This window comes from Oncorhynchus gorbuscha, linkage group LG03 (assembly GCF_021184085.1).
Source record: "Oncorhynchus gorbuscha isolate QuinsamMale2020 ecotype Even-year linkage group LG03, OgorEven_v1.0, whole genome shotgun sequence".
Lineage (NCBI taxonomy): Eukaryota > Metazoa > Chordata > Actinopteri > Salmoniformes > Salmonidae > Oncorhynchus > Oncorhynchus gorbuscha.
This window is the reverse complement of record NC_060175.1, coordinates 69,526,561-69,546,704: the sequence shown is the minus strand read 5'-3', so window position 1 is coordinate 69,546,704 and position 20,144 is coordinate 69,526,561. Positions and strand designations below refer to the sequence as shown.

At 44.9% G+C, this 20,144-nt stretch overlaps 1 protein-coding gene across 1 annotated transcript; it reads left to right on the top strand.

Annotated features, from left to right (window-relative positions):
• Nucleotides 1-994: 994 nt before the first annotated feature.
• On the top strand, nt 995-17,215 carry LOC124031800 (protein RCC2 homolog). The gene is made up of 10 exons (XM_046343476.1): nt 995-1,168; nt 1,389-1,482; nt 1,728-1,871; nt 3,344-3,564; nt 5,801-5,915; nt 13,476-13,642; nt 14,630-14,810; nt 15,516-15,694; nt 16,558-16,635; nt 16,757-17,215. Exons 1-10 carry the CDS (start codon nt 1,073-1,075, stop codon nt 16,859-16,861), a joined length of 1,380 nt encoding a protein of 459 aa, XP_046199432.1. The 5' UTR covers nt 995-1,072; the 3' UTR covers nt 16,862-17,215.
• The last annotated feature ends 2,929 nt before the right edge of the window (nt 17,216-20,144 follow it).

Sequence of the window (20,144 nt, the reverse complement as noted above, 5' to 3'; positions counted from 1 at the left end):
TGGCTACTGACGTGAGTGCTACGGGGCAGTAATCATTTAGGCAGGTTACCTTTGCTTCCTTGAGCACAGGGACTATGGTGGTCTGCTTGAAACTTGTAGTTATTACAGACTCGGTCAGGGAGCAGTTGAAAATGTCAGTGAAGACACTTGCCAGTTGGTCCATGCATGCTTTGAGTACATGTCCTGGTAATCTGTCTACCCATGGATTTGTGAATGTTGACAGGTTTTAAGGTCTTGCTCACATTGGCTACCGAGAGCGTTATCACACAGTCGTCCAGAACAGCTGGTGCTCTCATGCATGCTTCACTGTTGCTTGTCCCCGAAGCAAGCATAAAAGGCATTTAGCCTGTCTGGTAGGTTTGTATCACTGGGCAGCTTGCGTCTGGGTTTCCCTTTGTAGTCCGTAATAGTTTTCAAGCCCTGCAACATCCGACGAGTGTCAGAGCCGGTGTAGTAGGATTCAATTTTAATCCTGTATTCACTCTTTGCTTGTTTGATGGTTCGTCTGCGGGCCTCGCGGGATTTCTTATAAGCGCTATGACGTTACTAGCGCGAGTCGCTATGGTTAATCATGGCTAGGATAGGTGGCTTTCTAACTTTTGTGTACATGGACCAGATCATTGCAAATTGCATTGTCAGCAGTTCAGGTAGAAGACTTTGGTTAAGGTTGTATTGATATCACAATGCATGTCTGTTTTGTTTTCGCCCCAACTTTTTTCCAGTGACAAACATTGGCAGTAGAATGGTCCGTACTAAGGAGCTCAGTGACTTTCAACGTGGAACCGTCATAGGATGCCACCTTTCCAACAAGTCAGTTCGTCAAATTTCTGCCCTGCTAGAGCTGCCCCGGTCAACTGTAAGTGCTGTTATTGTGAAGTGGAAACGTCTAGGAGCAACAACAGCGCAGCCGCGAAGTGGTAGGCCACACAAGCTCACAGAACTGGACCGCCGAGTGCTGAAGCATGTAGCACGTACAAATCGTCCATCCTCTGTTGCAACACTCACAACAGAGTTCCAAACAGCCTCTGGAAGCAAGGTCAGCACAAGAACTGTTCGCCGGGAGCTTCGTGAAATGGGTTTCCATGGCCGGGCAGCCGCTCACAAGCCTAAGATCACCAAGTCAGGCCTTCAAGCAGTGACTGTCGCTGACGATATCAAGGAAAAAGTAGTAAGTCCTCCTGACCTGCATGGGGTTAAGTCAAACATTGTTCAGGTAATCAAGGGAGCGGGTTTGTGATGTGACTATATAGAATTGTGGTTAATGTGAATGGAGAATGTAACAACATGTTATTAGTCACTTGTAAATCAAGGGTGCTTATGCAGTGCTAGAACAAAACATCAAGAGAAATGTTAAGATAAAGCTGATCCCTGTATTGTCATTTCTATAGAAACTTGACTTACCTAAAGTCAAAGGTCAACTGCTCATTTTCGGCGCCACCAACTGGGATCTCATCGGAAGGAAAGAGGTGCCAAAAGCACAAGGTATAATCCTGCCCAGTCCTGTACATTGCTGTATGCAATACTCTACTTGGTTGTTCCTCAATAGCACTCGTGCTACCAACTTTGAAAGTAGTTTTTCCTGTTTTTCTACTGACAATCTTGAAGCAATCCTCATAATTGACTGCAGTATTGAACTGTTCCTGTTTCTTATCAAATCAAACTTTAAAGTGCATTTACAATCGCAGCAGACTTTACGTTAAAATGGTGGTGTGTGTGGGGTTTCGCAGCGGCCTTCAGGAACCTAGGCCAGAACTTGTGGAGTCCTCACCGTTACGGCAGCATGAGTGACGTGCAGGTCAGCAGTGTGGTGTCTGGGCCCTGTGCTGCCCACAGCCTCCTAATCACCACTGAGGGCAAGCTCTGGAGCTGGGGTAGGAATGCTATACTGTAATAGCTCATAGTTTGTACTTGCATATACACTACCGTTCAAAAGTTTGGGGTCACTTAGAAATGGCCTTGTTTTTGAAAGAAAAGCAATTTTTTTGGTCAATTTAGAAGAAACTCAAATTGATCAGAAATACAGTGGAGACGTTGTGAATGACTATTGTAGCTGGAAACGGCTGATTTTTAATGGACGATCTACATCGGCATACAGAGGCCCATTATCAGCAACAATCACTCTTGTGTTCCAATGGCACGTTGTGTTAGCTAATCCAAGTTTTAATAAGCAATAAAACTATCCTTTTTTAGACTAGTTGAGTATCTGGAGCATCAGCATCAGGGTTCGATTACAGGCTCAAAATGGCCAGAAACAAACTTTCTTATGAAACTCGTCAGTCTATTCATGTTCTGAGAATTGAAGGCTATTCCATGCGAGAAATTGCCAAGAAACTGAAGATCACGTACAATGCTGTGTACTACGCCCTTCACAGAACAGTGCAAGCTGGCCCTAACCAGAATAGAAAGAGTGGGAGGGCCCGGTGCACAACTGAGCAAGAAGACAAGTACAAGACAAGTGTCTAGTTTGCGAAAAAAGACGCCTCACAAGTCTTCAACTGGCCGCTTCATTAAATAGTACCCACAAAACACCAGTCGCAACGTCAACAGTGAAGAGGCGACTCCGGGATGCTGGCCTTCTAGGCAGAATTGCAAAGAAAAAGCCATATCTCAGACTGGCCAATAAAAATGTAAGATTAAGATGGGCAAAAGAACACAGGCACTGGACAGAGGAACTCTGCCTAGAAGGCCAGTATCCCAGAGTTGCCTCTTCACTGTTGACTTTGAGACTGGTGTTTTGTGGGTGTTCTGCTTCTGTGAAGGGCGTAGTACACAGCGTTGTACGAGGTCTTCAGTTTCTTTTCAATTTCTCACATGGAATAGCTTTAATTTCTCAGAACAAGAATAGACTGACAAGTTTCAGAAGAAAGTTCTTTGTTTCTGGCCATTTTGAGCCTGTAATCGAACACACAAGTGCTGATGCTCCAGATACTCAACTAGAAGGACAGTTTTATTGCTTCTTTAAAATAAGCCGTTTTCAGCTGTGCTAATATAATTGCAAAAGGTTTTTATAATGATCAATTAGCCTTTTAAAATGATGAACCTGGATTAGCTAACACAATGTGCCATTGGAACACAGGAGTGATGGTTGCTGATAATGGGCATCTGTACGCCTATGTAGATATTCCATAAAAAAATCTTCCTTTTCCAGCTACAATAGTAATTTACAACATTAACAATGTCTACACTGTATTTATGATCAATTTGATGTTAATGTAATGGACAAAAAATGTGCTTTTCTTTAAAAAACAAACTTTTGAACATAGTGTATATGTCTCATAGATGTAATCATTCTTGCCGAGTTCAGAAGAAATCGTCAATATTGACTTCTTTCTCCCTCTATCAGGTCGAAATGAAAAGGGTCAGCTGGGTCACGGGGACACCAAACGCCTGGAGGCCCCAAAACTGATTGAGGCCCTCGCAGACGAAGTGGTGGTGGCTGCAGCCTGTGGTCGCAACCACACCCTGGCATTGACAGAGGGTGGCACCGCCTACTCGTTTGGAGAGAACAAACTGGGCCAGCTGGGTCAGGGCAACCAAACAGATGCAGTCCTCAGTCCAGCCCTGGTAAGAAACATAAACCTTGAAAAAGAAAGGAGAGCCGCACACTCTAGGAGCTCAAATGCAATAATTGAATGACCTAATAACCAAAGTGTCTTCATCAGGGTATGACGACAAACACTGCGGTCACTAGTTTATATAGTGTCAAAGGACACACAAGTGTCTGTAATCATGGCCGGGTGTGGCTTGATACCATTGGTTCATTTACAGATATAAGTAGAACATGTAAACATAAAGAACGTAAATGGAGAGCATACGATCATAGATTCAATTTGGCTACATAGGCCTACAAACATGTACAATGAATAGCAAAATCACAATGGCTTCAGATCAAAGTCTACGTTGAGACCGAAGGGAGAAAGGGTCTTTTAAATGAAAGATCCAGGCAGCCTCTCGTTTTAACAATAAATTGTCGACGTCACCCCCTCTCGTAGGGAGGGTGACGTGTTCGATGCCGATATAAAGTAGGGCCGAAATCGAGTGGTTCGCTTCCGTAAAGTGGGCCGCAACTGGGTACGTCAAATTACTACGATGCTTCGTAGTTTTAATTCACACGTCTTTTTACCCACATACTTTTTACCATAAGGACAAATGATAAGATAAATAACTGTCTTAGTGGAGCACGTAATCACACCTTTTGATTTGTTTCCCTGTTTGGGGTTGTTTGAAGGATCTACATTTGTAAGTGCCATTGCATTGAGTGCAGCCACTACACTTATAGTTTCCATCTGGTAGAGGCACGAATAGACGTTGTGCAGGGATATTTTGTGGCGGTAAATCAGAGTTTACCAACAAAAAAAACAAAAAAAAACTTTTATTTTACTAGGCAAGTCAGTTAAGAACAAATTCTTATTTTCAATGACAGCCTAGGAACAGTGGGTTAACTGCCTGTTCAGGGGCAGAACGACAGATTTTGTACCTTGTCAGCTCGGGGATTTGAACTTACAACCTTTCGGTTACTAGTTCAATACTCTAACCACTAGGCTACCCTGCTGCCCCAATTGATCTCTGAGATTTCTTCCCCGCGAGAATACGACAAAAGGGAGGGTCAGAAAACACATGACTGATACTGTCATCGGATCTTAGAATGTGCCAATGTTTGAACGATTCCCTTAATTTGCTCAGAGCACTTTGAATAGCGGGTAGTAAGAACACAAGAATGCTTATTTTTGGGAGACTGTCCTTGAAAGAGATCATGTCTCGATTTATTTAGGATTTTTTCAATGGCAGTATTAATCTGACCATTTTTGTACCCCCTCTCCTTGAATTTTCTTTGCGTCTCAGCAATATTTCGGTCAATCTGATTGTTTTTTGCAAAATCTTTTGATTTGACAGAATTGGCTGAAGGGAAACTGTTTTTCAATGGAAGCTGGTGACAATTATCAGCCCTCAACAAACTATTACGATCAGTAGGTTACCTGTAAAGATCAGTGTATAGAACATTATTCTCACACAAAATCAGAAGATCAGAAGATCAAAGAAACTGATTTGACGTGGTCCTTCTGTAGCTCAGTTGGTAGAGCATGGCGCTTGTAATGCCAGGGTAGTGGGTTCGATCCCCGGGACCACCCATACGTAGAATGTATGCACACATGACTGTAAGTCGCTTTGGATAAAAGCGTCTGCTAAATGGCATATATTATTATTATATTATTATTATTATAGTAAATCTCAGGTGCTCAGAACAAGAGTAAAGAAAAGCATGGAACGCCTGGAGCTGTTTTGCATCACCCCTCCATAGAACAAAAATATCATCAATGTACCGTTTCCAAATAATTATGTTAGGCAAGAAAACATTTTTGAGAAGATTGAGAATTGACTGTTTCTCCATGTAACCCACATACAAATTAGCATAGTTAGGAGCCATAGGGGATCCCATAGCAGTACCCTTCATCTGAATAAAGTAATCGTTTAGAAACATGAAATAGTTGTGTGTGAGTACTATTTCAGCCAATTTTATAATGCATGCACTGGAAGCAACATCAACTTCATTATTCATCAGCCTAATTATTGTGGCTGATTTATTATAGGTTTAATATATATGCCATTTAGCAGACGCTTTTATCCAAAGCGACTTACAGTCATGTGTGCATACATTCTACGTATGGGTGGTCCCGGGGATTGAACCCACTACCCTGGCGTTACAAGCGCCATACTCTACCAACTGAGCTACAGAAGGACCACATGCTGAGGACCACATGCTGAGCCTGTGCTTATGAAAGCTTCTCCTTTCCCCTCTCAGATCCAGTACAATGGGCAGCCCTTGGTCAAGGTGGCGTGTGGGGCAGAGTTCAGCATGGTGGTGGACTGCAAAGGAAGCCTCTACTCGTTCGGGTGCCCAGAGTATGGCCAGCTAGGTATGTACGCAACTAACGAGCAGGACTGGACAGATTTAAACTTCTAAAAAAGGGTTTCTCCAATGACACATTTGAAGAGTCACAATGACCCCTTCAAAAATCATTCTAGATCAAACACTGGCGTTGCACTTGTAACAGGGTTATTGGTGATTCCCCTTGCCACTTTATTGTTAAGCCAATGGGTTTTTGGTTTGAGTTTGTCTTGCCTTCACCTACTCAACATGGCATCTTATTGGCTGGTTTGCGTAGCTTGCTTACGACGGAGGATGTTTCAGTTAGAATCGTCCCAGTGAACAAGCACCAAACCAGCGGTAGTTGGTTGCAAAGCACTGTATGTCAAAATTGATTTTTATACTCAAGTGATGATTTAAATGTACAATTTACAGTGGGGAGAACAAGTATTTGATACACTGTAATGTTTATCATAGGTATACTTCAACTGTGAGAGATGGAATCTAAAACAAAAATCCAGAAAATGACATTGTATGATTTTTAAGTAATTAATTTGCATTTTATTGCATGACATAAGTATTTGATCACCTACCAACCAGTAAGAATTCCGGCTCTCACAGACCTGTTAGTTTTTCTTTAAGAAGCCCTCCTGTTCTCCACTCATTACCTGTATTAACTGCACTTGTTTGAACTCGTTACCTGTATATAAGACACCTGTCCACACACTCAATCAAACAGACTCCAACCTCTCCACAATGGCCAAGACCAGAGACCTGTGTAAGGACATCAGGGATAAAATTGTAGACCTGCACGAGGCTGGGATGGGCTAAAGGACAATATGCAAGCAGCTTGGTGAGAAGGCAACAACTGTTGAAAATGGAAGAAGTTCAAGATGACGGTCAATCACCCTCGGTCTGGGGCTCCATGCAAGATCTCACCTGTGGGGCATCAATGATCATGAGGAAGTTGAGGGATCAGCCCAGAACTACACGGCAGGACCTGGTCAATGACCTGAAGAGAGCTGGGACCACAGTCTCAAAGAAAACCATTAGTAACACACTACACCGTCATGGATTAAAATCCTGCAGCGCACGCAAGGTCCCCCTGCTCAAGCCAGCGCATGTAGTTTGCCAATGACCATCTGGATGATCCAGAGGAGGAATGGGAGAAGGTCATGTAGTCTGATGAGACAAAAATAGAGCTTTTTGGTCTAAACTCCACTCGCTGTGTTTGGAGGAAGAAGAAGGATGAGTACAACCCCAAGAACACCATCCCAACCGTGAAGCATGGAGGTGGAAACATCATTCTTTGGGGATGCTTTTCTGCAAAGGGTAGAGGACGACTGCACCGTATTGAGGGGAGGATGGATGGGGCCATGTATCGCGAGATCTTGGCCAACAACCTCCTTCACTCAGTAAGAGCATTGAAGTGGCTGGGTCTTCCAGCATGACAACGACCTGAAACACACAGCCAGGGCAACTAAGGAGTGGCTCCGTAAGAAGTATCTCAAGGTCCTGGAGTGGCCTAGCCAGTCTCCAGACCTGAACCCAATAGAACATCTTTGGAGGGAGCTGAATGTCTGTATTGCCCAGCGACAGCCCCTAAACCTGAAGGATCTGGAGAAGGTCTGTATGGAGGAGTGTGCCAAAATCCCTGCTGCAGTGTGTGCAAACCTGGTCAAGAACTACAGGAAACGTATGATCTCTGTAATTGCAAACAAAGGTTTCTGTACCAAATATAAAGTTCTGCTTTTCTGATGTATCAAATACTTATGTCATGCAATAAATTGCTAATTAATTACTTAAAAATCATACAATGTGATTTTCTGGATTTTTGTTTTAGATTCCGTCTCTCACCATTGAAGTGTACCTATGATAAAAATTACAGACATCTACATGCTTTGTAAGTAGGAAACACTGCCGATTTAGCAGGTTATCAAATACTTGTTCTCCCCACTGTATATCGATTGGTTCGAATAACATTTACAAACATCACAAATAAGATGCAGTGTTTTTTGGTGCATATTTGTTATGGATTTTGTTGTAGTGAATTCCAGCTAATACTAGCTAGCAACTTACTGTGTCTGGTGGGGGGGTTTGTATATTTTGTACAGTGCGGCATGTGCAGAATTGGATGGTGAGCTGTGCATTGCATGACGTGCAATTTTGTGCTACAAATTGGAGCTCGTGTCGATGATTGATTGTACACAACGCAAGAAGAGTACTGTTACAGTGGTGCCGTGACCATCCGTCGCTGGATTTCCATCTCAGAACTTCGCCGTGGTTGCCGTTGAAGAATCAGATAAGACGTTGCTGGTGCAGTTTATGGCGATATCGCATTTCGCCACAAGGGGGCGCTACTGCAGCGTTTTATTATCGAAATTGGTGATTTCTCTGGCTGAGACTCTACTCACAGATAAACGATAACTTTTGTAATACTTGTTTATTTGCAATTCTAACGTATATCTGAAATAAGTAGGGTGAGTTTTACCATTGTACTAGATATAGGTTAGATTTTGAAGTGAGGTTGAAAATATATATAATTTTTTGCTATTTACATTTTAATTAGTGTGTTGATTTCCCGTTGTTAAGATGGAAGGTGTTGAGAGAGGTAGGGGTTTCCTGTCATTTAATCTGTCACCATCTGTTGGTAGGGGTTCAGCCAAAACTCCATTTGCTTCTACACCTATGCCTAAACTGGAGGTTTTTGGGAGAATTGATGATAGTTTACCCATGGAAACGCCCAAGGATGTAAGTGATAGAGTTTTGCCAAATAGAGGGAGTGGGGAGGTCTCCATGGATTTCATAGCAGACATAGTACAGCAGATTGGTCATTCCATTGGGGAGAACATTGCCTCCTGTTTGGAGTCAAAGGCAATCGTTGGACATGTTGGGGACAATGTTATGGGAAGTGTATGCAGTTCTAGGGTTATGGATGTGTCAGGCCTGAACCTGGTATTGAAGTCTGATATCAGGGAACCGGTGTACTTTTGGGGGGGATGGCTCTGAAAAGTGCACAGTGCATGAGTGGGAGGATATGGTCATGGTTTACATGCGTAAGAGGGGCGTGTCTGTGATGGACCAAGCAGTTGAGGTTATGGGTAAGCTTATGGGAAGGGCCCATTGTTAAAGTGGGCATACGCAGCAATCCCTCCGTTGATTTATCTAAAGGCCGAGTCCCATCTTTGACATACTGAAACAACAGTTTAGTGACACTGCTTTTTCAAGCATGCCCCTCGCCGACTTTTATGCCACATTACCTCTGACTGATGAACAACCATTTGAATATTGGCTCAGACTGAACAGGGCTATGGAGGTTGCTGAAGATTGTCTAAAGAGACAGAAAAAAAGTGTTGAAGACCCATCTCGTGAGCTCACAGTCATGTTCATCAGACATTGCCCTAATGCTGAACTGTCGCTTATCTTTAAGTGCAAGCCATTACAGCAGTGGACCGCTGCAGATGTTCATGAGAGGTTGAATGAATACAGGAGGGAGCAGAGGTACTCTCACTTATCTAAGGTGACCCCAGCCATCGCAACAATGAAGCAGGAAGTTGGTGCTGTCTTGCCAATCACCATGCCTGCTGTGAGGCCCCACATGGAAGTACCCAATACATTGCCTTACCCAGCCCAGACTATGCAGGGCTCAGCTGAGCCGATGGAACGTATCCTTGCAATGCTGGAGCAGAGGCCACAACCGTCTGACCGTAAGTTCCAAAAAGGGAATAGAAGCTAATTGAAGTCTAATGGGCCATGTAATGTGTGCAGGGATGCTGGACATGATACTTATTCACTGCAGTGCCAATCACCTCTGTTTTCTTCGTCATGTAGCTGGCCACGCACGCTCTCAGTGCCCCAAGGCCGCAGCTCTGAGCACTGAGCTGAGCTCTGAGCTGGTGGAGTCCCTACAGTAACTACTGCTCAGCTCCCGGAAAACTAGTAGGCCTGCATGTAGAAGGGGAGAGTGTTGGGCCTTTTGTAGAGTCCCCATCAGTGAGAGCTGTTGATTTGGAGTCTGTATATAAAAGTGTTTGTGATGAAATGAAGACTGAGAAGAGTATCTAATGCAGAACACACAGAGACTTTCCCCATATGATTATTTATTCTATGCCGAGGTGTTAATAGGAGGGGAAGTAGAAGTGAGAGCTATGCTTGACAGTGGATCCATGGCTTGTACCTTGAGCTCTAGGGTCTTACCTGAACTGTTGCATGCAGGAGTGTTGAAAAGTCCATCATTGAGTCCTACAGAGGTAGTCTTGGTTGGTTGTGGTGGGTAGAAGACGAGGCCTTCGGGAGTATGTGAGCTGGAGATGGAGGTGTAAGGATGTAGAGTTGCTGTGCCTACACTGGTGGTTGAAGGCCAGAGTGATGACCTCATCTTGGGCAGCAATCTTCTAAAGCACTTGATTCGCCACCTGAAGACGGATGGAGATCTCTGGAAGAGGGTTTATACTCCTGTGTGTGACTGGGTGAGGAGAGCAAGCTAATCGATATGATGGCTAATGTGGAGAGATGGAGAGACAGTGAAGTAAGAGCACTTAGTCTGGGGCAGACTACAAAACACTCAGAATCTATCAGCGGGCAGTGCTGTCTCATTGAGCCCAGCAGTTCAAGGTCAACACCAAGGTCAATACTGGTAGGGAGGACAGTAGCTCTATTGCGGGGGAATGGGTGGCTCCCTGTTAGTGATAAACCTTTTTCAGAAGACAGTGACTTAGAGATGAAACGCCACTCTAGCCGATGTCTTTCCTTGCATGGCTCTAGGGGACTTTGACTGTTCGTGTGTGAATGATGATTCATCAGCAGCTTTACAGCAGCAAGTGCAGAGAACGGCTGATATACTCACTGACTGCCAAGATGACTTGACACTGACTGATGACGGTTCCAGCCAACTTCACAATACTGACGGACCTGACAGTTCAAGCGATCCTGAGGTCTTAGGTGACTTAGGTTTGACTGATATTGATGTCGACTCCTGTCAAGTGTCTCCTGCTGGTAAGAAGAAACTCATCCAGCTCATAGCTGAGTACCAGTCCATTTCTTTCCAGGCACAAGTTGGATTGTGGAAAAGATTCCGGATGTCTTCGCCACATTCAACTGAGTGATGAGAAACCCTTTCGGATGCCCTACCGACACCTTTCACCAAATCATTATGAGAAGCTCAAACAAGCATTGAATGAGATGGAAGAACGTGATATCATAAGGAAGTCTAGTAGTGAGTTCGCCTCTCCCATTGTCCTTGTATGGAAGAAGTCTGGAAACCTGAGACTCTGTACTGATTTTCGTTTGCTCAATGCTCTCACCACCAAAGACGCCCACTCACTCCCTCACCAGGCTGATGCACTGGCTGCTTTCGGTGGAAATGCCTTTTTCTCGACAATGGACGTCACCTCTGGCTACTACAATGTGGAAGTGCATGAGGATGACCGGAGATTCACAGCTTTTACGTCGCCATTTGGATTGTACGAATACAATCGTATGCCACATGGGTTAGGTAATAGTCCTGCAACCTTTATGAGGATGATGCTAAACATCTTTGGGGATCAGAACTTTCTTAGCCTGCTGTGTTATCTTGACGATGTCACTGAAGATCTGGCTATACAGCGCCTGGAAATGGTTTTTGAGCGTCTCAAGGCGGCAGGGTAGCCTAGTGGTTAGAGCGTTGGTCTAGTAACCGGAAGGTTGCAAGTTCAAACCCCCGAGCTGACAAGGTACAAATCTGTCGTTCTGCCCCTGAACAGGCAGTTAACCCACTGTTCCTAGGTCATCATTGAAAATAAGAATTTGTTCTTAACTGACTTGCCTGGTTAAATAAAGGTCAAATAAATACAAATAAACAACCTGAAGTTGGCGCCAAAAAAGTGTAACTTTCTGTAGAGGTCTGTGAAGTTTCTGGGTTATATCATTCGTGCAGATGGTGTAGCTACAGACCCTGAGAAGGTGAAGGCCATTAACAGTAACAGAAGCTGATCTGATGGAAGATGGCACTGACATTCCATCTCAGAAGAAATTGAGGTCATTCCTTGGGATCTTTGGATTGACTACTGGACACAAGGCTCCACGCTGGAAAAAGAAGCGACGCTCACCTGTCAGGAAGTTGACGGCTGCCAACTGGACAACAGGATGCAGACAGGCCTTATTCCAGCTAAAGCAAGCCTTACTGAACCAGGTTTTGTTGCTCTCGTCCGGGCCCTGCTGACGAGAGCAAAGCACAGATGGCCTCAGGCGCTGAAGTCCCTCACGTTTTCGTACAATTGTACAATACACGAGACCACAGGCTTTGCCCCTTTCCTGCCAATGTTTGGGAGGACGCCAAGACTGCCTGTTGACATAGTCTTTGGATCTGTCATAGAGAACCCAGAAGTTGTCTTCTATGACCAGTTTGTTCAGTCTTTGAGGCGAGATCTGAAAGAAGCCATGAATACAGCACAGTGAAGCAGTTGAAGAGGCATGCTGAGCTTTATGACAGCAGAGTCAGAGGAGCACCAGTGGAGATTGGGGATTGAGTATTGCTGGCTAACAAAGGGGGAGCGAGGAAAGCGGAAGCTTGCTGACCGTTGGGAGGATACTGTCCACCTTGTCACTGAATTGAATGCTGACAGTCACACTTTTAAAATTCAGAACAGCTCCACTGGACAGGAGAAGACGGTACATCGCAACCTGATAATGCCAGTCAACTTTCTTCCTCTTCCCCATGCTGCCGCTGATGAGGGAACAGACATGTCTGGATTAACAGAGTCTGAGGACATGAATGACAGCCTTGTGGTCTCAGCTGCCAGGGACACTTCAGTGGATGATGATGCTGAGTACAGAACAAGAGTGTGGGTGTCGGAGGTGCCTTCTGAAGGAACAGGTGACACAAGCCTGGAGGGTGATGTGCGATCCTTGGATGCTCAGGATATTCCACCTTTGGATTCTGTGGATGATATACTGCAGCTGGAAGGTCTGCCTCGATCAGAGAGTCTTCAAGAATCTGACCGAGACTGTAACAGTGTAGTGAGTGAGCTAATTGACCAGTCTGCTTACGATATCCATACTGACCTACCGAACGCAGACCATTCCTTACCTGATCAGGTACGCACTGACTGTGTTGACAGACCCACTATTGCAACAGTACACAACACTGTTGCCTCTTATTGAAGGTAGTCAGGGTCGTATTAGGTCAAGGGCAGGAAGGCTATTTAAACCAGTGTCAAGACTGATTGAGATGATGAATCAGCAGAAAGTTAGTTCTTGAAGGTTAAATAAGTGAATAGAGGGACAATGGTATTGACATCTTTTATTTGTTTTGCTTTTACATCATTGTGACCGTGATTAGAGGTTGCAGGATGGTAATGTGACGGATATGATAGTCTCTTATGGTTGTTTATTTTATTACTTGGATGTTTTAAAGTCACTGAGTGTACTTAACATGTAACAGGCATGTTTACCTATGAGGGCTAAGGGGATTGATCAACCACTTTTCACTCTAATTCTCATGGAGTATAGTCTGACTGGAATATTTAGTGACTGTTTTAAAGCAGGGTCTGCATCCTCGATATACATAGCTTTACCAACACAAGAAGAGTACTGTTACACACTTATTTTTGTCTTGTGTTTTGGGTCACAGGACACAACTCTGACGGCAAGTTCATTGCCCGCGCCCAGCGCATCGAGTTTGACTGTGAGACCATTGCACGCCGCGTGGCCATCTTCATCGAGAAGAGTAAGGACGGCCAGGTGACGCCTGTACCTAACGTGGTGGTCCGAGACGTTGCCTGCGGAGGCAATCACACGGTGAGGAGGGAAGACCAGGACGCGTATTCAGTCTTGGAGAACGATCAGTTTGGCCTTTTTAGATCATAATGAATAAAATGACATTTACATGGGGAACTTGATCCTAGATCAACACTCCTACCCCTGAGGCGCTTTTATGAATACGGGCTCTGATACCTACTGCCACAAATACACCTTGAGCCAGAAATGTGCATTTTAGAGCCTCCCGGGTGGCGCAGTGGTTAAGGGCACTGTACTGCAGTGCCAGCTGTGCCACCAGAGACTCTGGGTTCGCGCCCAGGCTCTGTCGTAACCGGCCGTGACCGGGAGGTCCGTGGGGCGACGCACAATTGGCCTAGCGTCGTCCTGGTTAGGGAGGGTTTGGCTGGTAGGGATATCCTTGTCTCATCGCGCACTCCTGTGGCGGAACGGGCGCAGTGCGCGCCAGATGCACGGAGTTTCCTCCGACACATTGGTGCGGCTGACTTCTGGATTGGATGCGCGCTGTGTTAAGAAGCAGTGCGGCTTGGTTGGGTTGTGTATCGGAGGACGCATGACTTTCAACCTTCGTCTCTCCCGAGCTGCTACTAAACAATTGGATACCACGAAATTGGGGAGAAAAAAGGGGTAAAATTCAACAACAAAAAAAGGAAATCAAAGAATGATATAGAACTTTTGCATCTCACAAATAGTGATGTCTCCATCCCCCAACCTTTGTATAATCACTGAATGAAGAGTCATTCAACAGACGCTCTTATCCAGAGCAAGCTACAAGTGTTCCCTTCATGTTTAATGAATGAACCTGCAGATGGAGACCTCTTCACTCTGGTCCTTAAATCTGGACACTGAGCGGGTCTGATAACATTTGGCACCAGCCTGTGTTTAAAGGGACAGTCCAGTTTTCATTTATATTGGCCGTAGTTGATTCGCAAAGTAAGGTTTCTTTTCTTCTCACTTTTTTGTTTTGTTAGCGCGAGGTATGTAAACTGTGTTTGTGTGTGTCCCCAGCTGATATTGGATTCCCAGAAGCGGGTGTTTTCCTGGGGCTTTGGTGGTTATGGACGGCTGGGTCACACGGAGCAGAAGGACGAGATGGTGCCCAGACTGGTGAAGCTTTTCGACTTCCCCGGGCGCGGGGCATCCCAAATCTACACTGGCTATCAGTGCTCCTTCGCTGTAAATGAGATGGGTATGGGACACAATGCTTAACCCCTTGAATGTTGCACTGATGAGTAAATCTTTTTAGAATTATTTTATTTATTACCCCCATTATCAATTTATACCACTTTAAACCAAGAATACTACCGTTACTTCCCCACGTCTGTTGCTCTACCTGATATACACTCTGTACAAAACATGTATATGGTTGTATATGGTTAAAGAAGGCTTTTTAAGCCTTGAGACAAGGACTGTGTGTATGTGCAAGACAAAATATTTAAGTGCCTTTTGAACAGGTTATGGTAATAGGTGCCAGGCGCAACAGTTTGAGTGTGTCAAGAACTGCAATGCGGATGGGTTTTTCACGCTCAGCAGTTTCCCATGTGTATCAAGAATGGTCCACCACCCACAGGACATCCAGCCAACTTGACACAACTGTGGGAAACTTTGCAGTCAATATTGGCCAGCAGCCCTGTGGAACGCTTTCAACACCTTGTAGAGTCCATGCCCCAACGAACTGAGGCTGTTCTGAGGGCAAAAGGTGGCGCAAATCAATATTAGGAAGGTGTTCTTAATGTTTCGTTGTGTATGTTGTAGTGATTTCAGGGCGTATCCCAACTGTGATTTGAACCTTGCATCTGTCAGTCTAAACAGTGTAGCCATTACGCCAAGAGTTGGACAAATTCTGCTAGTGTTTTTTGATCAGGAAGCTACAATATTAACATTTTGTGTGCAGGAGGGCTGTTTTTCTGGGGGGTCACCAATACCTCGCGGGAGTCTACCATGTACCCCAAGGCTGTGCAGGACCTGTGTGGCTGGAAGGTCCGCAGTCTGGCGTGCGGGAAAAGCAGTATAGTTATCGCTGCAGACGACAGCACCATCAGCTGGGGACCCTCCCCCACCTTTGGAGAACTGGTACGTTTTTTATTATACAATTATACACTGAACAAAAATATAAACGGAACAAGTGTTGGTCTCATGTTTCATGAGCTGAAATAAAATCCCAGACATTTTTCATATGCACAAAAATCTTATTTCTCTCAAATTTTGTGCATAAATTTGTTTAAATTCCTGTTAGTGAGCATTTGTTGTTTGACAAGATAATCCATCCACCTGACAGATGTGGCATATCAAGAAGCTGATTAATTTTACAACTGCACCTTATGCTGGGGACAGTAAAAGGCCAATTCATAGTCACACAACGCCATGCCACAGATACCTCACATTTTGAGGGAGCGTGCAATTGGCATGCTGACTGCAGGAATGTCTACCAGAGCTGTTGCCAGATAATTGAATGTTAATTTCTCTACCGTAAGCTGCCTCCGTCGTTTTCGAGAATTTGGCAGTATGTCCAATCGGCCACGAAACCACAGACCACGTGTAACCACACCGGCCCAGGACCTCCACATCCGGCTTCTTCACCCATGGGATGATCTGAGGTGGGCAGGGCTGAGGAGTATTTCTGTCTGTAATATAGACTTTTGTAAGGAAAAACTCAATCTGGTTGGCTTGGCCTGGCTGCCAAGTGGTTAGGCCTATGCCCTCCAAGGCCCACCCATGGCTTCACCCCTGCCCAGTCATGTGAAATCCATAGATTAGGGCCTAATGAGTTTATTTCAATTGACTGATTTCCTTATATGAACTGTAACTCTCAAATCTTTGAAAATGTTGCGTTTTATATTTGTGCTCAGTATAGAAATGTACTTGTGTGCTCAAGAGACTGCTGAATTGGCACACCTGTTCCGGCTTCACCACTTATGACATGGGTTTTGTTACAGGGATACGGAGACAACAAGGCCAAGTCCTCCACTACTGCTCAGGAGGTGAAGACCCTGGATGGAGCTTACACTGAACAGGTGTGGAGCAGCAACAGAGAATGAAAACAGTGAATTTGAATACCCACTTATGTATTCTGAAGATGGGAACTGCATTTAGGTGCATGTTCACTCTGAAACATTTTGTTGTTTGTGGTTGCAGGTGGTGATGGGATACGCACACTGCCTGGTCATCGCCAGACAGGATACTCCACAGGAACAAGAGATGCTCAAGAAGCTGCCAGAGTACAACCCAGGCCCCCTCTGATGGGGCACCATCCAGCCACCTTACCATTTGTCAACAGATTCTCTCCAGAATGCATCTCCCCTTTAGGTCACCTTTGTAAGGCTTGATGGATGGCTGGGAAGGGTTCTTGTATGTATGCGAACACATACAAGTCAGTTCTTTTTGTGTTTGTTCCCAAAGACCAATTACATTTTCTTTATTCATGAAGTCCATAGCAGTATTACTTTTTGTCAGGTCGATCTGTATGCATTGTCAGAACACAATCGGGATCTGAGACATCGTGCCATCAAGTTGATGCTCTCCGGCCATTGACTTCTGTTACATTCTTCTGTTAATCTCTTCACTTGTATGATTAAATTGTAGCGGTATTTATTAGAGAGGGGTAAAGAATGATTTTGTTCGGGCTCCAGGCAGGTATTAATCATGCCGAAAGGAAAAGAGTAGAATAGAGAGAGTACCACTACCAGATCCACACACATCAGCAGAAGAGACTGCCTAGAGTGTAGCCTGTTTACCAGATAGCCAGTGGAGAGAAAAAAGAATACACACCATATAAAACCCACATCACAGCACAGGGGTAACCTCAACAAGAATACCTCATACAATAATAATAATACTAATAATGGCAGAGCAATTTAACAGCAACTTCATACAAGAAAGGACCCAGTCATCAACAGAGGATTTTCAATCATATGTATTATCGTCCAGTGGAGGAGTGCAGAGGGTATGAATGTGTGGGGTGTTCATAGACACAACAAAGGCCTTAAAAAAAGTCCACAATCTTTTCGGCCACATGTCATTAGTACACCTCAATACAGTTCACATAACAATACACAACTTGCAAGCAACCTCCCTTTTAACTAAAATGTCCAAATACTTCTGGCAGGGCAATAATAGTCCAGCTCTAATGAACTTCAATGGGAAGTGCATTGGAAAAATAGAGTCTGTTGCAGGGTAAAGCAATGGAACGATAGAGGGAATAGAGAAAGAGAAGAAGAGAGATCTTAGCTGTGGTTTTCAGGCGTGCAGGTGTACTGTCTGACTGTCCGATGGTTTGTTAGTTATGTTAAAGCTTCGCAACAATGTTGCTACTAATACATGTGATCCATAACGGGCGCAGTCCCAAACGAAAACAACCACGACCTAGAGCGATTACACCGATGATTGAGTTAAATACTTTATAAACTACACACACTGAAAACAAACAAAACTTCTGCAGCACAGCACACACACACAATCAAACTGTCGTGCCACCAAAGAGCTCCTCCCCAAAGAGCTGAATGAGCTCTCTTTATTTCCTCCTTCCTTACTGCTCATGCGCTCTTAAAGTGGCAGTGCACGGTGATGGCTCCATGCAGATTTCGCCACACTCCTCCCCCCATGAAAAAACAATGCCTGTAGAAAAAGAGAGGCTGCAGGCTTTGACAGGTTCATGTTCCTGCTACACAAAACCAGGGAAGTCCTCATCAGAGTCCTCCACGAAGAGGTCCTGCAGGTGTTGCTTTTGCCTGCGATCCAGCTCTTCTGCCGTAGGGTAGCAGGGCTTTAGGTCAACAACATGCACTGTCCTGACATCTTCCCCAGTGTCCTCCAAACAGACCAAGTAGTTCACTGGTCCCAACTGCTGCACTACACGGTATGGACCTTTCCATCTCGAAGCTAGCTTGGCAGTGAACTTCTTAGATGCCTTTGACAGATGATGTGAACGTACCCAGACACGAGACTGGGGTGGAAAACACACGTCTTGTCTTTGTTTGTCATAGTTTCTCAGCTGACGTTGTTTGGCTTTGGTTTTGCTGGCCTCCACTCTGGCTAGCAAGGTGTGGTGGTGTTGTACGGCATCAAACGCTGGGCAGTCAGGTGAAACATTCGAACTTTGCAAGACCCTGTCCATCGGACCTTTTAGTGATCATCCCAGGTGGAGTTCGGCGGGAGTGACCCCAGAAGTCTCCTGCACGGCAGAGTTCAGTACAAAGCTAAATTCTGGAAGATGCTGATCCCACCTTGTGTGCTGATCCCCCACGAATGAAGCAATCATCCCCTTCAGGGTTCGGTTTACCCTCTCGGTCAGGTTGGTCTAAGGATGGTAGGCTGTGGTCAGCTTGGCAATTACACCCCAGTAGGTACAGAGCTCTTTGTATATTCCTGAAATGAACTGCGGACCTCGGTCAGAGAGGATTTGGTCGGAAATTCTGAATCTGATAAAAACCTCCCTTCGCATAATTAGAGCAATGGCTGATGCAGTGGCTTTGCGGAGGGGAAACAACTCCACCCAGTGTGTGTAGTAATCCACTACCACCAATAACAATTAATTGGCATGATAAACTTGGATTATCTGGTCACTCAATGTAGAGGGAATGAAGACGCGATAATGGGTGATGTGTATTCCATCTCCTATTGGAGTTTTTCGATACACTTTATCCTGAATTATGCTATACGTATCATTGAAGCGACTCTTGGAGTCTTCTTCAGACAGACTCTTGTGGATCGCCATGATGGCAGCATCCTTCTGCTGTGCTCTCCATACACTCTCATCATCCAGAGGAAAGGAATCATCCAGACATTTAGCGGTAGTATAAGTACTGCACAAGGGAGGACAAACATTGGCAGTCTCTGTAATCTGAGAAAGGGCATCTGGTACAACGTTCAGTTTTCCTTTGCGATACTCAATGATGAAGTCAAACATCTGCAGTCTGATAGACCAGCGAATAAGACGGCTGTTGGTCTTGCCTGATGCCAGAACCCACTGCAGAGCAGCGTGGTCTGTGACAACGGTGAAGATCTTTGCCTCCAAGTAGTAGCTCCATTTCTCCAAAGCCCAGATCACAGCGAGGCACTCCCTTTCAGACGTTGAATAATTCCTCTCAGCTGAATTAAGGGTGCGACTTGCATAGACAAGAACTTCTTCTGTTCCAAGTCCTGTTTGTTGAGCCAAGACTGCTCCATGTCCTGTTTGACTTGCATCCGTGTACACAACGAAATGAGCATTCAGGTTAGGATGTCCAAGCACTGGAGGAGTAATTACTGTTTTTGAGTGCTTCAAATGCACTTTGGCATGCAGGGGTCCATTGGAATTTCACACCTTTCTTCTTAAGGTGGTTGAGGGGTTCGGCTACCTTTGAAAAGTCAGGCAAATCCTGTGGTACCATCCAGCCATACCCAGAAACCGCTGAACAGCCTTTATGGGAATTGGGAATTCATGCACAGCTGCAACTTTGGCTGGATCTGCATGGATACCTTCAGTATTAACCACATGACCAAGGAACTTGAGTTCTGGCAGACAGAAACAACACTTCTTCAAGTT

Bases quoted from the DNA above. Each gene is read 5' to 3' on its own strand.
- LOC124031800 (XM_046343476.1), top strand. From the start codon at position 1,073: ATGGGTTTCCATGGCCGGGCAGCCGCTCACAAGCCTAAGATCACCAAG. The intron at 1,169-1,388 runs GTAAGTCCTCCT...TCATTTCTATAG, and splicing joins ACGATATCAAGGAAAAAGTA to AAACTTGACTTACCTAAAGT. The intron at 1,483-1,727 runs GTATAATCCTGC...GGGGTTTCGCAG, and splicing joins AGAGGTGCCAAAAGCACAAG to CGGCCTTCAGGAACCTAGGC.